At 49.8% G+C, this 15,118-nt stretch overlaps 1 protein-coding gene across 6 annotated transcripts in view; it reads right to left on the bottom strand.

Annotated features, from left to right (window-relative positions):
- Positions 1–585: 585 nt before the first annotated feature.
- Positions 586–15,118, bottom strand: part of AGRN (agrin) — a 489,507-nt gene continuing 474,974 nt past the window's right edge. For 5 of the 6 annotated variants that reach the window (XM_060259433.1, XM_060259431.1, XM_060259432.1 and 2 more), the window contains 3 exons: positions 8,164–8,388; positions 4,687–4,790; positions 586–1,633 (listed from right to left, as the gene is read on the bottom strand). In XM_060259433.1, coding sequence (XP_060115416.1) covers positions 1,476–1,633; positions 4,687–4,790; positions 8,164–8,388 — 487 coding nt within the window. In that variant the 3' untranslated portion in view covers positions 586–1,475. Of the gene's footprint in view, positions 1,634–4,686; positions 4,791–8,163; positions 8,389–11,566; positions 11,600–15,118 lie in introns of all 6 variants that reach the window. The other variant, XM_060259437.1, reaches the window with a different exon arrangement.

Here is a 15,118-nt window from a genome sequence, read left to right as displayed (position 1 = left end):
CCCTGAAAAGTGGCATGATGCTGTCACTCGGAAGTGTCATCGTTGTGCCTCCGACCCTGTGTGGGCAAAACTCTATGGTAAGAGCAGGCTCAAACCAGAGTTTTGCCCCCAAACTAGAGCATCGGTGCATGATGTCAGCAGTGTGACGATGTCACTTCTGGGCGACATGTTCACACGGTGCTCGAAAGCCCCATCCGCCCCCACCCCCGCCGGTAGAAAGGTAGGATCTGGCCACTTTATAACAGGGTCATGGCTTTTCTCACGCGCTTAGCCTCCGCAAGGGTACTTTTAAAAGAAACGTAAGCCACATGTTCCTCGCTCCGAGTTATGGCTCTAAAATCTTGCTGTTTCTTTTTTCTAGGTTTAAAAAAATGAAGAACCACATCTAAATTTAACCAGGCTATGAAAGTTAAAACAAAAGAAGATGTACGATCCCATCAGGAGGTTTGCCGAGACTTCGCCGCACTGGTCTCTGAAGAGCCGAGTGTGGATTAAAAGCAGTGCCTTCTGACCGTTTGGGCTGCGACAGTGTTACTGATCCCCATACGGGCCCCGCACCGAAATGGCTCCACCCTTCCCGGTCGCTACATATAAACTCACACCTTTATATTTTGCACTCATCCAGACGTGGGCACGTCGTCGCTACTATATCAGAACCCTCCGTTCACTGTTCCGGAAGAACGTTAAAAAAAACAAAAAACAAAATCCAGCCTTTTGTCACCTGAATTGTGAGTACAGGATAATAGCAAGACTAGTTAAGTTTAGACTAAGGGCAAAGCAAAGATCAGGCGAAACTCATCCAAGGACTTTTGACCCGTTTCCTCGACAGGCCCTGTTCGCCTCAGAGCCCTTGACGGTTGCCCCGACGTGCCGGCTCGTGGTACCGGCCATAAATTCCCCCCCCACCAAAAGTCACGCAAGAGACTCCTGCGTCTTTGCTCGAATCCAAGCGTTCTCTTTTCGCTTCCTCGAAGGTTTCGGTCAGTGCTGAGAAATGTTCGTTTTCTCTCCGAGGATGCTGATCCCAAACCAACGGGGGCAAGGGGGGCGGGGGAGAGAGAGTTTCAAGTATGAATGACTTTTACAGCAGAGGATGACATCCAAAGGGGGTGGGAGAAGATTGGTCTGTTCCTTGGTCATATCCTGGAGAATTTTTAAATGGAGAGGGCTCAGCTCCTTCTCGAGAGTCCCGACTGGTGTGGAGGGGAGAATGCCGCAACCCCGACGAGAAACCGAAAATAAACAGAAACCCCCCCCCAAAAAAGTTTTGTTGTCCTCCTCTGATTCTCCCTGCTTTCCCCCCCTCCCCCACAAAAATATAAAAAGCAATAAGTTTACAAAAATAGAAAATAATTACAGCAATAGCCAGGAGGTGGAGGAGGGGAGAGAGAGGGGAAAGGAGGGAAGGGCGAGGAGGAAGGGAGGGAGGGAGGGAGGAAGGGAGGAAGGAAGGAGGCAAGGGCCCATCGCCGTTTTCATTTGGCTGAGCAGTGTAATATGGCGGGGTCGTTCAAAGCGTCCTCCACCAAGTGCAGTTCTTGGCGGTCCACAATGACGTCCCGTATGCAGCCAACGTAGCCGGTGCTGTAGGCTTTGGGGAGCTTGTGGGCCACGCTGAGTTTCTCCAGTCCTCCTGTGAGACCGCGTGGAAGGGAAAAAAAGACACAAAATCAGTTTGACGGCGTGGTCGTTTCCCCCAAAAAATGGGCTCAACAGCCGGGTTCTCCACCCAGCAGATGTCCAGCGCCCCCCCACGGCATTGTGCCCCTCCAACTCTGCTTGCGCTTGACCCTTCATCTTGAATCTCTGATTTAGTGGAGAGCCAGTTTCGTGCAGTGGTTAAGTGTGCGGACTCTTATCTGGGAGAACCGAGTTTGATTCCCCACTCCTCCACTTGCACCTGCTGAAATGGCCTTGGGTCAGCCATAGCTTTGGCAGAGGTTGTCCTTGAAAGGGAAGCTTCTGGGAGAGCTCTCTCAGCCCCACCCACCTCACAGGGTGTCTGTCTGTTGCGGGGGAAGGTAAAGGAGATTGTGAGCTGCTCTGAGACTCTGAGTGAAGTGTGGAGTATAAATCCAATATCTCCCTCTCCTAGTTAGAGGCTAACCTAGTGAAAATGCTTCTCTTTTCAGAGTTTGGTCAGCAGGAAAGCAGCAACCGGTAGTGCCTTGGAGCCCAATGAGATTTTCTGGACAGAAGCTTCTGAGAGTCAAAGCTCTGACAAAGGGACCTTGGGCTCAGGAAAGCTGATACCCTGAGAAATCTCGTCAGTCTCTGAGGTGCTTCCGGAATCGAAACTCTCTGTTTTCAAAGGCGTCTGACTGATCCTCAATCCCTCTTCCCTTACAAAAGGATAAGAGAACAGAGTAGACAGGAAATTGGTTCAGGGGCTTTGTGCCTTTTTGCTCCATGGCCTCTTGGCATGACTCATTCTGAACAAGCCCGGGGGCTCTTCTGTGCCTCTTATTAGCCAGTTCTCCAGTCTTCATTCCTGATCCAAAATCCCGCCCCAAGTCTGCTTTAAGCCCTGCTAGAGAAATAGGAAAGCCCAACACACTGGCCCTCCTAACAGCCTTTAAACAATCCAGTGGAGGCATTTTAAATTGGGGTGAGGGGGTGGCCCAGTTCTCAGAACCTTTAGTCCAAGGGCGTCGAACTTATTTGTTATGACGGCCGGATCTGACATAAATGAGACCCTGTTGGGCCGGGCCATGTCAGGTTGGGCTGGGTCATGGGCCGGGCCACGTGTACACCTACTTAAGATTAGGGAGCAGAGATATAAACTTTATAAAGGACACAGACATACACAAACGTTAGCACTCGTTGGTTTTAAAGGCAAAGGAAGCTGTGGCTCTCTCCTTCCTTCCCCAGGGGACTGGGTGGGGGGGCCTCAGCCAATAGAAGGAAAAGAGACTTGGCTCAGGAGCTCTGCTGTGTGATTGAGAGAGTCTGAAAAAAACAAGCTCTGCCTTCCCCCTTCCTCCCCAAGGGAGGAGCCTCAGCCAATGGAGAAAATAAAGGCTTTGATCTGTAGCTCCCTGAGCCTGCTCCGGCGGGGAGGGCGGGATATAAATAAAATGTGAACGAATGAATGAATTGAGCAAGCCTTGCAAAGCAAGTTGTGATACAGAAGGAAGCAAGAGAGAGGGAGAAGGAAGCAGACAAGAGGCAGTTGCTCGGGGGCCTGATAGGAGCCCTCCGGTGGCCTGATTCGGCCCCCGGGCTGCATGTTTGACACCCTTGCTTTAGCCCTTTGCCAGATCAGACCCCTTGTGGCTTTCTTATGGCCAATTCATACATTTGGAGTACCACTTGTGGGTCTTCTGTAGTTTGGAGCTGAGATTATTGTGTGTGTATGTGGGCGTGGGTGTATGAAAACTCACAGCTGACTTATGGTGACCTCATAGGGTTTTCAGGTGAAAAGACTAACAGAGGTGTTTTGCCGTTGCCTGCCTCTGTGGAACAACCCCGGACTTCCTTGGTGGTCTCCCATCCAAGTACTAACTGGGGCCCATTCTGCTTGGCTTCCAAGATCTGATGAAACTGGGCTAGCCTGGGCTATCTAGGTCATTATAAGAAGAATAAGGATAAGAAGACATTGGACTTAAGAGAGGCCATGATGGATCAGGCCAGTGGCCCATCCAGTCCAACGCTCTGAGTCACACAGTGGCCCAAACCCGGGTGCCATCAGGAGGCCCACCAGCAGGGCCAGAACTCCAGAAGCCCTCCCACTGTTGCCCCCCCGAGCACCAAGAATACAGAGCATCACTGCCTCAGGACATTATGTTCCATCTGTGGCTAATAGCCATTGACGGACCTCTGCTCCAGATGTTCATCCAATCCCCTCTTGAAGCTGTCTATGTCTGTAGCCGCCGCCACCTCCTGCGGCAGTGAATTCCATGTATTCATCACCCTCTGGGTGAAGAAGGACTTCCTTTTATCTGTTCTAAGCCTACTGCTCGTTAATTTCATTGAGAGCCCACATCTTCTTGCACTCTGAGAAAGGGAGAGAAGTATTTCCTCCTCTAGCCCATGCATTGTTTTGTAAACCTCCATCATGTCACCCCTCAATCATTGTTTCTCCAAGCTCAAGAGCGTTATCACAGCCAACTAAACTTCGTCAGGAGGTGTTAGGGGGAGAGGAACAACCATTTGCCCACAGCACATGGGGAGTAAGCTACTGGGGCTACAGGTCTGGGTGGTGAAGAGTTCCCAGCAGGGCTTTTTTTTGTAGTAGGAACTCCTTTGCATATTAGGCCGCGCCCCCCTGATGTAGCCAATCCTCCTGGAGCTCACAGCAGACCCTGTACGAAGAGCCCTGTAAGCTCTTGGAGAACTGGCTACATCAAGGGGGTGTGGCCTCCTAATATGCAAAGGAGCTCCGGCTACAAAAAGCCCTCGTTCCCAGGCTCTGGAGTGATTTCATCCCTCCCTCCCTCCATCCATCCAGGCTGGTTGCTGGCTCCCCATGACCTTCTAACTCCAATTTCTAGGCTCATGTTCTGCAGCTACTGACCACCGGTCTCTCATTGCAGAACCCAGTTCTGAACCCAGGTCCATCAGTACTGGAAGTCACAGTACCCTTGGGTCTACTACATGGCCTCTACTAACTTGACGATGTGGTGAGTCCGTGATGGGCATGCCCAGACAACAAGCGAATGCAAAAGCCAGATCAGCTGAACTTACCCAGCCAAAGAGCCCCGTCCGTGTCAAGCTGCGTCGCTCCCAGAGGAGAGGAGCCCATGATGGGGGCCTCGTTGCCGACCTGCAGGGACCCGTCACGGTGCACTCTGCCGCAAACGCAAACAGGACAGGATGGTCATCACACAGAACCATGAAGCTGCCTTACACAAAATCAGACTCTTGGCTCATTAAGCTTGATGCTGGCTAAGCCTGGCAGCAGCTCTCCGGGGTCTTTCCCACCACTTAAAACCCGATCCTTTTAAACTGGAGATGCCAGGAAATTGAACCTGGAACCTTCTGCATGCAAAACAAAGGCTCTGCCACTGAGCCACGGCTCGGTCATCGAACAGGTCTGATCTTTGCAGAAAACAAAGAACTAGGAAAGGAGAGGGAGGGGGGAACTCAACCCAAATTTACACTGTGTAATGGAGGGTCCAGCTGCCGATACCTCAAGTCATAAAATGTGCATCATTTATTTTAAAACGTACACAAATATGAATTTTAAACGTAATGTCTGAATGCCAGACTGCATAAAATTGCCAACCATATACCATTTCACAAATTCGATGGATTTCTAGAAATACTACTACTCCGGAATCCGTGGCAAAATTTTGGGTAGCTTGTTACAGCATCAGGAAAAGTCAGTTAATTCTCTAATAATAACTTGGGTTATGGTTTTATTGTCTCTCTCCTATTTAATTGAAGAAGAAGAATTGCAGATTTATACCCTGCCCTTCTCTCTGAATCAGAGACTCAGAGCGGCTTATAATCTCCTCTATCTTCTCCCCCCACAACAGACACCCTGTGAGGTGGGTGGGGCTGAGAGGGTTCTCCCAGCAGCTGCCCTTTCAAGGACAACTTCTATAATAGTTATGGCTAATCAAAGGCCATTCCAGCAGGTGCAAGTGGAGGAGTGGGAAATCAAAGCCGGTTCTCCCAGATAGGAGTCCGCACACTTAACTACTACACCAATCCCCAAAAATTGGATTTTTAATATAGTTTTTATGTAATTGAGATCCTTACAAGAGACCCGTGTATGTGTGTGTGTGTGTATGTATGTCTGTTGTGGGGGGAGGAGATAAAGGAGATTGTAAGCCACTCTAAGTCTCTGATTCAGAGAGAAGGGCAGGGTATAAATCTGTAATTCTTCTTCTTTCAAGGACAGCCTCTGCCAGAGCTATGGCTAACCCAAGGCCATTCCAGCAGCTGTAAGTGGAGGAATGGGGAATCAAACCCGGTTCTCCCGGATAAGAGTCCGCACACTAAACCACTATACCAAACTGGCAGGCAAGGGCCCTCCACACGGTAAGCTGCCTTGAGCCCCACAAGCTGACCCCGCTTCGCCTGGGCACTCACAACAGCTCTGCTTCCCCCACCCCCTTCTTATGTTCCCCTCTCTCAGAGAGACAGAGACCTCTTGACTCCCCCCCCCCCACTTTGCTCTGCATGCTGTGTTAGGGGAGGGGAGGGGGGGAAGCGAAAAGACCAGCAGCAATGATGCTACTTGTTCAGAGTGATAGTGAGCAAAGGGGACAGACTGGGGGCCAGGCCCATAGCCACAGGGGGCCGAGGGCCTGGCCCCTCCATTCCCTGGCCCCCGCTCTCTCTGTGCCGCTTTGGCAGCCCCCACCCCACTCTGCGGGCGAGGGCACATCCCCCCCTCCCTCCCAACTCACCAATGTGGCGAAACAGAGAAGAGCGGGCTTCAGGGGCTCTTTCAAGATGTCCCCCCCGCCCCCGCTGGTCACGTGACCGAGGCCGGCAGTTCGTACGCCGGCTTTCCAGTGCACTCGGCAAGTTCAGCACTGAACGTCCTGAGTGCGCCGGAAAGCCAACCTCAGAACCACCAGCCTCGGAGTGGCCTTTCCTGCCAGTCTCGTGACCGGCCTGTGGGGGGGTGTCTTGAAAGAGCCCCTGAAGCCCGCTCTTCCGTTTCACCGTGTTGGTGAGTTGAGAGGGAGGGAGGGGGAGGTGCTGCGCGGAGGGGAGTGGGGCCACCAGAGCAGCGTGGAGATCAGGGCCAGAGCGCCATCCAAATTTTTTCCTGTGGGCCCATCTGGAATTTTCTGGCTATGGGCCTGATGGGGGTCCTCCAACGGAGGGGCCATGTAGTTGGAAGGGGGTTTTTTGAAAGGATGGGCCTGGCCCCCCCACCCCGAGCTACAGGCCTGCTGGAGGCATCAGCACAACTCCCTCGCATTCCAAGCGCGCCACTTTGCCTCTGTCTGATATACATAAGAATTCACTCGACTGCTAAGATGGGCTGGTGGCTCGAAGCCATGGGCAGGGGCCAGGGTTGACTGCCAATCCAGTGGCAGGGACTTTTCGAAGGCCTCCACTGACCTCCGCCTAGAAGCCCGAGCGGGCAAGTCTGGGCATGAGGAGCGCCACGCTGTCCTAGAGGCTGCTTGCATTAGTCATCCCAAGGGGGGTTTTGTGACCTGCAAAGGTTCCAGAACACAGATGGACTCAAGGCCTCCAGGGGGCACTCTCTCCTAGGTTTGGCCTCGTTTTGTGCCGAGGGAGGCAGCTGAGCTCGCTGAGGAGCGGGAGGGAGAGGCTTTTTGTAGAATCGGCAGTTCAATCAGACAACAGGAGGAGACGAGGATGTGGCTTAAAGCTGTACAGTCTTGCACAGAGAGTGATGCTTCGGAGGGCAGGAAACACTCAAATACCCCTTCGTGGCAAAAATTTCTTGCCCAAGGAAAAGCCAGCGAGAAAGGATCAAATCTAGTCTTCCTTCACCCCCGCGGCTTCCACTGGTCATAAACACCTTGCTTACAGACAGGGGGGGCGGGGGTTTGTAGCAAGAACTCCTTTTCATATTAGGCCACACACCCCTGATGTAGCCAATCCTCCAAGAGCTTCCAGGGCTCCTAGTACCGGGTCTGCTGTAAGCTCCAGGAGGATTGGTTACATCAGGGGGCTGCGGCCTAATATGCAAAGGAGTTCCTGCTAGAAAAAAAAGTCCTGCTTATAGAAAGCTAGCTCGTCAGGGGGGAAACACCAGACCTCGCCTCCCTGTTTTTATTGTATTTTGCTTACTTTGTGAGCTGCTCAGAGTGCCAGCTGCAACCAGCCCCCCCCCCCACCCCCGAGCTGCGGGGCACAGACAGGCTCATAGTATGCAACATCGGTTTGGGTGAAAAAAGGAAGTGACATCGCTATGTCAAGGGTGACACTCTAGTACTCACTCCAAACTCTTTGATTAAACCATAGAGTTGGGGGCGAATCCTAGAGCGTTGCCCCCAACATAATGATTTCACGTCTGTCAGAAGTGAGGCTGTGTGCTAGTGTCAGGTTGGTGCCTCTCACCCTGCATTTTTCTCCTTCCAAGAGCAAGAAAGGAACGGGGTAACCTGGCCTGCTATGAGGCCTAATGATTAGGTGTCAGGAAAGGTGGTATATAAATTTTCTGACTAATTAAACGACAGTGACTAGGCACGCTTCGCAAATACTCCCCCCCCCACACACACACACCTGTAGGCTTTGATTTGGATCCACTGGTTCGTGTTGACGGGGACAGTCGAACGCAGGACGACAGGCTTGGAGCCAAGGTCATAGGTCATCTGGACGTGGCCGTCCACGATAGCCAAGGCAATGTAATCTGAACGCTCGAGCCCTTTCCCGCTCCAGAGGACGAGGCCTTGTGTGGCTTCCGTTTTGATGCTCAGTTCAAAATGGTTTGACTGCAGGGCCTTCTCACTACATTGACGCGAAAAGAGAGAGACTGTCAGGGTGAGGTGCGGAATGGTTCCCCCTAACAAGCGTGCAACGATGCTGGGGGCAGAAGCACATCCTTGGACAAGAGGCCGAGTTCACTTTTTGCTGCCTTGCTGCCTTGTGAAACCAGATGGCTCTGAGGGGATCTAGATGGGTTTGAACTCCCATTCTGGTTTATTTTTTAAATTAGGAAAGTCACCACTCTATGATTGCTCCCCCAAATCCATGTGGTAAATACAGTCTGTGAAAGGAAACTCTACAAAACACCACAGAACATCACCACATTTTACCACACAGATTCTGAAGGGGCAGTGAAGTCAAATCAGCAACTTTTCTACCACAGAACAGCCACCGTCATGTTCTTTTAAGGAAGCAGAAGAGTCACCATTATGTGACTGAATAAAGTTTGAGTCCAGTGGCCAACAAAATTTTATTCAAGGTATACACTTTATTCAAGGTATACACTTTATTCAATTTTATTCAAGGCACACACACTTCTTCAGATCCATTATGTGACTGTTCCTCAGCGTTGAGGAAAACCGTCTCTGAAAAATGCTAATGGAAGAACGTCATATTTTAACACATGGATTCTGAGTGGGAAGGCTGTTCCTCAGTGACTTTTCTGCTTCAAAATGGTTGTGAGAATGGACACACAAGCCCACAGTCTGGAGAGAAACACCAAGGAAGCAGAAATGACCAAGGCAATCGCCAAGAGAGTTCCGCTATCCTCAGACTTCAGTCTCTTTTTAGACAGAAAAGAGAGGGCTCTTTTAACAGGTGCGTGGAGGGCTGAGGAGCCACAGAAAGGGGATTCAAAGACACTGCCACAAAAGTCGCACAGCACACGTGTACCACACAAGATGAGACACAACAGCATGGAAAACAGGTGTCCTCTCACGGACACAGCAAGGAAATGGAAGGACAGTGGCTGTTGGCAGAGCCCACACTAATGAACCATTAAGGGGAATAAATGGGAAGTCCTAAAGCACTTTTGTAAATATGGCCATTTAGCCCGTGGAATTCATTGCCACAAGATTCTGTGATGGATAACAGTGAGAGAAATCTGTGGAGAAGTCCACCAAAGGCTAATCAAGGCTCATTTGTGATTCAGATGTAGTATACCCTTCATATTCAGAAGCCGGAAGTTCAGCAGGTTCAGGCAGAGTATACAGGCTGCCTGTTCCCAGATGCTAAAGACAGCACAACCGAAGTTATAGTGACCGAATAACTGTTCCCAGATGCTGACAACAGACAACAGGGAAGGTCTGTCTCCCTCACACCCTGCTTAGGAACTTTCCAGAAGCATTCAGTTGGCTACTAACCAATTTCTTTTTTGCACCTATACACACAAGTCCCCACTCCCTGCACTTTTATTAAAAGAGCTCTTAGGATGGGGTGGGACAGAAATGTGTAAGTTCCACCTCACCACATTGTCCTCTTGGTTGCCATTATATGATCTTGTTCAAGGAAAACGAGAGATTACCACTCTGTGTTTGGATTCACACTTAGCTGTCCTCCATTAAAGGAGAGCACTAGCTTTAGCTTACTCACTGTGTGCACAAAATCCAGACATTCGTCCCTATTAAAAGTATCTCCTAATCTTTCTTATTTCTGGAGGCCCTGGCAGATGGCTGTTTTATTAAGGCGAAATGGCTGCAGGGCTGTGGGGGTTTTTTTTTGTGTGTGTGGTTGTTTTTTTTTTGGCAACCCGTCCCATCGCTCATTAGAGCAATCCAGTTAACTGAAATCAAACTCCCAAGTTCGTTAAAACTCGTTCATCCTGGTGAACGACATGTCCCCCCGGCATGTGACAGCAAACATCCAATTGGAAAGCAATCTGATGGGAGAAAATTTCCAGTTGATTGAGCGTGTTGCAAAATGCATAAATATTGCTTTGTCCTGGAGGAATGTTCAGAACCTTTTGAGTCTTCAGAAATTTAGGGACATGGAAATACTGTCTTTGCGGTTTACGTAGACAAGGCCCAGGTTTGCACATCACCGGGGACAGCAATGGGACTCACACAGTGTCGAAATAACCTAATATTAACCGAAATAACCACTCCTCTTCCTGGGACTTGTGTGATGGGCATTCTGTATGGTCACAAAGACCTCACTCCTTCAACAACTGGGAAGGGATGAGAGAACGGGCAACTGTTAGAAGGACCAGGCTCATGCGTGATCCTGGTTGCATGGGGGACGAGAAGAGATCCTCTTGAGGATCTTTCACCAGATCTGCTGCCTGCTTTTGCACGTCTGAGCCAGACCAAGCAGTGTGTGGAAAACGACACAGTGAAAAGAACTGTCAACATGTCCGGAAGCCACAAGGTAACAAGCTCTAACAAGCTCAGGCGTGTCTTCTGAGATGCATGTAGGACCTCATCCATCTCTGGGCAACAAGTTCAAGCTAAAGACAGCCATTGTATAAGGCAAGGTGGGGTCCGTAGGTCACCTGATCTTGTTGGAGTCGGAAAACTGCAGTACACCCTCCAGCCACCAGTGGCGCTGTGGTGATCAGGCCAGCAGTTCCCTGCTCTCCAGGCTCTACAGCCCAAATTCTGAAACTCAGCCACAGTCTTATGTTAACTGGGAGATAAAGACAATGTTATTCGTGTGTGTCAACAACTCTCTTAAAAATACTATTCATGAAGATAGCTCCCTTCATCAGATTACAAATGTTTCAAGATCTGCATAAGCAAACCATCCCGATCTGCATTTCAATCCTGTTTCGAACACAGTGCCCATTAAAGTGGGTTGCAAACTGAACCAGTGCTAGAATCCTGGTTCCCAAGTCGGGGGTGGGGAGGGAGAAAGGATTGTACCAGGGGTGGGATTCTAGCAAGAGCTCCTTTGCATATTAGGCCACACACCCCTGATGTAGCCAATCCTCCAAGAGCTTACAACGTTCTTTTTTGTAAGCTCTTGGAGGACTGGCTACATCAGAGGGGTGTGGTCTAATATTCAAAGGAGCTCCTGCTCGAATTCCACCCCTGGATTATACCATGTGGTCTCTATGTCGTGCCAAGTCTTTAGGAGGTTTTTTAAAATGCCACAATGATATACCATGCATGCACAAAAGCGTAATGCTAAAAAAAAGAAGGCAGCAGCAGCAGCAACATCTGGACACCAGAGACACAAGCGGAGAAGCCTTGTGGAGACTCACCTGACATCCAGAGGGCTGTCCATAGCATCAGGACTTAGAAGCAGGAAGAAAGGGGAGGCGTGCAATAAGCGGCCACGGAAAACAGTGAATTGACCAGCAAGGGGAAATGTCCTCATTCCCATGAAACATCAGATCCCACCAGCTCTTTCTAAACATACACCTGGGATCTTCTGAATGGGAGACATAGCACCCAGTGGGTGTGTTAAGGTTCTGGCACACGACTGGATGCCTTGAGATAAAGGTAAAAGGTGTGCAAGCACCAGTCGTTTCTGACTCTGGGCGGCCATCACATCGCAATGTTTTCATGGCAGACTTTTTATGGGGTGGTTTGCCATTGCCTTCCCCAGTCATCTACATTTCCCCCCCCAGCAAGCTGGGGACTCATTTTACCGACCCTGGAAGGATGGAAGGCTGAGTTAACCTTGAGCCGGCTACCTGAACCCAGCTTTCGCTGGGATCGAACTCAGGTCGCGAGCAGAGCTTGGACTGCAGTACTGCAGCTGACCACTCTGTGCCACAGGGTTCTTCAGCAGCTCCTTAAGCTTGTACACTTTCTAACCGGTTTACATATTTAAGGGATAGTCGGAAGAACAGAAACGAGAAAAAGGAAGAGAGCCCTTGGATTAATCAGGGGGCTCTTGATTCCGCCGGATTTCATCTCTAAATACTGTCCTTGTCACTCACTTCTGCCCTGGATTTGTCAACAGGATGCATGGGGTGGGGGTGGGGTAGGGGGTAAAACAAAAGATTCTACCCGTGATGAAAGCTGAAGAGCCCATGGACATCTCTGAATTAGGGGCTCCTAGTACACCTCCGTTTCGTCACAGACCAGGTGACTTAAAGCTTGCATCCTAGGGGTATCTTGAAATTGCAACCCTTTAAGACACTTTCTGTCTCGGATTAGTTGGTGCAGGAGAAAGGGTTAAAGCAGAGCGAGGGAGCAGGCGGAAAGCAAAAGAGAACGAGCCCCTCATCAATCAGGGGATTTATTCCATCTCCGAACCAGTGGCCGGAATGTACAATGTCATGTCGTTATCTTGAAAATGCCAAGGGGAATTCTTTGAAACCAAGGCAAACATGCGAGGGCAGGCGGGGTGGGGTAGGGCTAAAATGAGCCAAGATCATAATGCAAGGGTAATACCCGAAACATCCCACAATTCCCCATCTGTGTAAACCAATGGAACTTGTTTCAGAGAAAGCAGCCCAGAATAAACAGCCTTTTGAAATGACTCGCGGCTGGCTCTAATCGTGTCCATAAAGCCCAGCATCTATTCCCCTTTTACCGGCACACAAGAGCACCTTGCAGTTTTAATGCATTTCTATTCTAATGATATAACAGAGGAAAGTTATTTTCTTCCCTTTTCAGAATGGGCTTTGAGGTCCACAGCGGTGCGTTTTTTTTCCCTCCAGCTGCAAAGATTGTATGGAGACTCTTAACCTCCACTCAGGCTGCCTCACAGCTATCAAGGTAATGTTTGCAGAGCAATTTCTTTCTTTCTTAAGAAAACGTTGCTTTGGGAAGGTTTCTATAGAAAAGGCATAGAGACGTTCTACTGTTTTTTTTTTATCTGGATACAGCTAATCACTATTGTGCTTTTGTGTATGCGTGCACACAGAACCGTTTGGGGGATATTTCTGCTACTGAGGCTCATTCAACAGGTTTTGACAAACAAGTTTTGTGTGAGAATAAAAGAGACTGGAGGTGACGGAAAGAGCAGTGGCAGAGAGTAAGATAAACACATTGACAAAGGCCCAAATCTCTCCGTATCATGGTGAATAATGGAAAAATCTTATTTTCCAACTCATCTAGCTTCTGAGATGGCAGGAGGCAGCTGCTCACCTGTTCCTAAGGTCATCTTCTTGGCACTAAGGCCTAGAAAGTTTGCGTTACTTTGATGCAGAGCCTTAACCCTTTTGGCGTCAAGGACACAGCTAAGGGGAGGGACGGTGGCTCAGAGACGGAGCATCTGCTTGGTAAGCAGAAGGTCCCAGGTTCAATCCCTGGCATCTCCAACTAAAAAGGGTCCAGGCAAGTAGGTGTGAAAAACCTCCGCTTGAGACCCTGGAGAGCAAGGGAGGGATGGTGGCTCAGAGGTAGAGCATCTGCTTGGTAAGCAGAAGGTCCCAGGTTCAATCCCCGGCATCTCCAACTGAAAAGGGTCCAGGCAAGTAGGCGTGAGAAACCTCAGCTTGAGACCCTGGAGAGCCACTGCCAGTCTGAGTAGACAATACTGGCTTTGATGGACCAATGAGGGTCTGATTCAGTAGAAGGCAGCTTCATATGTTCATAAGGATCCCATCATAATGGCAACTGGGAGCTTGGGGGGAGGAAGCTGGGTTTTCAGGTAGCCGGCTCGAGGTTGACTCAGCCTTCCATTCTTCTGAGGTCGGTGAAATGTGTGTATGTGTGTATATATGTGTGTGTGTGTGTATGTACACACACATATATTGGCCACTGTGTGACACAGAGTGTTGGACTGGATGGGCCATTGGCCTGATCCAACATGGCTTCTCTTATGTTCTTATGAATCTGAGCCATGGAAATCCACAGCTCTGGTCGTGTAACTGAAGGAGGAAGGCCAAGACTAACATAGAATTAAGCGGATTAATTGAAAGTGTGACTTAGGTTTTCCAACTCCGGGTTTGGAAATACCTGGAGATTTGAAGGTGGAGCTAGGGAGAGTGGGGTTTCGGGAGCAGAGGGACCTGCCGGGCAGATCATCTTCCTAAGCAACCATTTTCCCCCAGCAGAAGTGCAATAAATATTTCAAACAAGTCTGGAGAGCAGCTGTAGTAGTCTGGAGAGCAAGTCTGGAGAGCAGCTGTAATTTCAGGAGGTCTCCAGCTCCCACATGGAGGATGGTAACCCTATTTTGGGGCCTTCTTGAGGACCTCTCTGCCTTCCCCAAACATTTCTTGCCTTCTGTTCTTATCCCCAAGTGTACCACGGTGAGGAGTGGGTTGGGGTTGCCTGGCGGTGGAATGACTAGGATGAAGAGGTGCTAGGGAGGAGAAACGAAGGAAGTGGGAATTCTACTTACGCCGGAATCTCATTGGTCAGTTGGCTTGAAAACAAAGAAACAAACACATTCAGGAGAAGAGACATGAAGAAAGAGTGGGAATAAGAGAGAGAGGCAGAGACACAGACAGGCAGATGAACAGAACAGGACAGAACAGAAACATACATTCGCCAAAGGGATTACAAAAAGTCAAACAGTGGTGGCTACACACTGTCATCCATGCCCAAGGAGGTCTCTGCCCCAAAGAGGTTACACAGACATGGGAGAACTAGCAGAGACCAAGACATACCCAAACAAGTATTCATCAGACAAGAGAACACACAGAATGGTGCACAGACAAGATGGGTGAGACTAAGGCGGCAGTATTGATGGCTGCCGTTTTAGACATGAAATCCCAATGAGCTGAGATCTGTGGCCAATGTCTAGAGGCCGTGTGCCTTTAAAATACCAACAGCTGCGGAGAAACAACATGGGAAGGTCACAGCCTTCCTGAGCTAACTGGGAATGTTGTCCTACCAGAGGCCTTTGGCTG

This window comes from Heteronotia binoei, chromosome 18 (assembly GCF_032191835.1).
Source record: "Heteronotia binoei isolate CCM8104 ecotype False Entrance Well chromosome 18, APGP_CSIRO_Hbin_v1, whole genome shotgun sequence".
In the NCBI taxonomy this organism is placed as follows: Eukaryota; Metazoa; Chordata; class Lepidosauria; order Squamata; family Gekkonidae; genus Heteronotia; species Heteronotia binoei.
The sequence above is the reverse complement of the archived record's forward strand: the minus strand, read 5'-3'. Positions and strand labels throughout refer to the sequence as shown.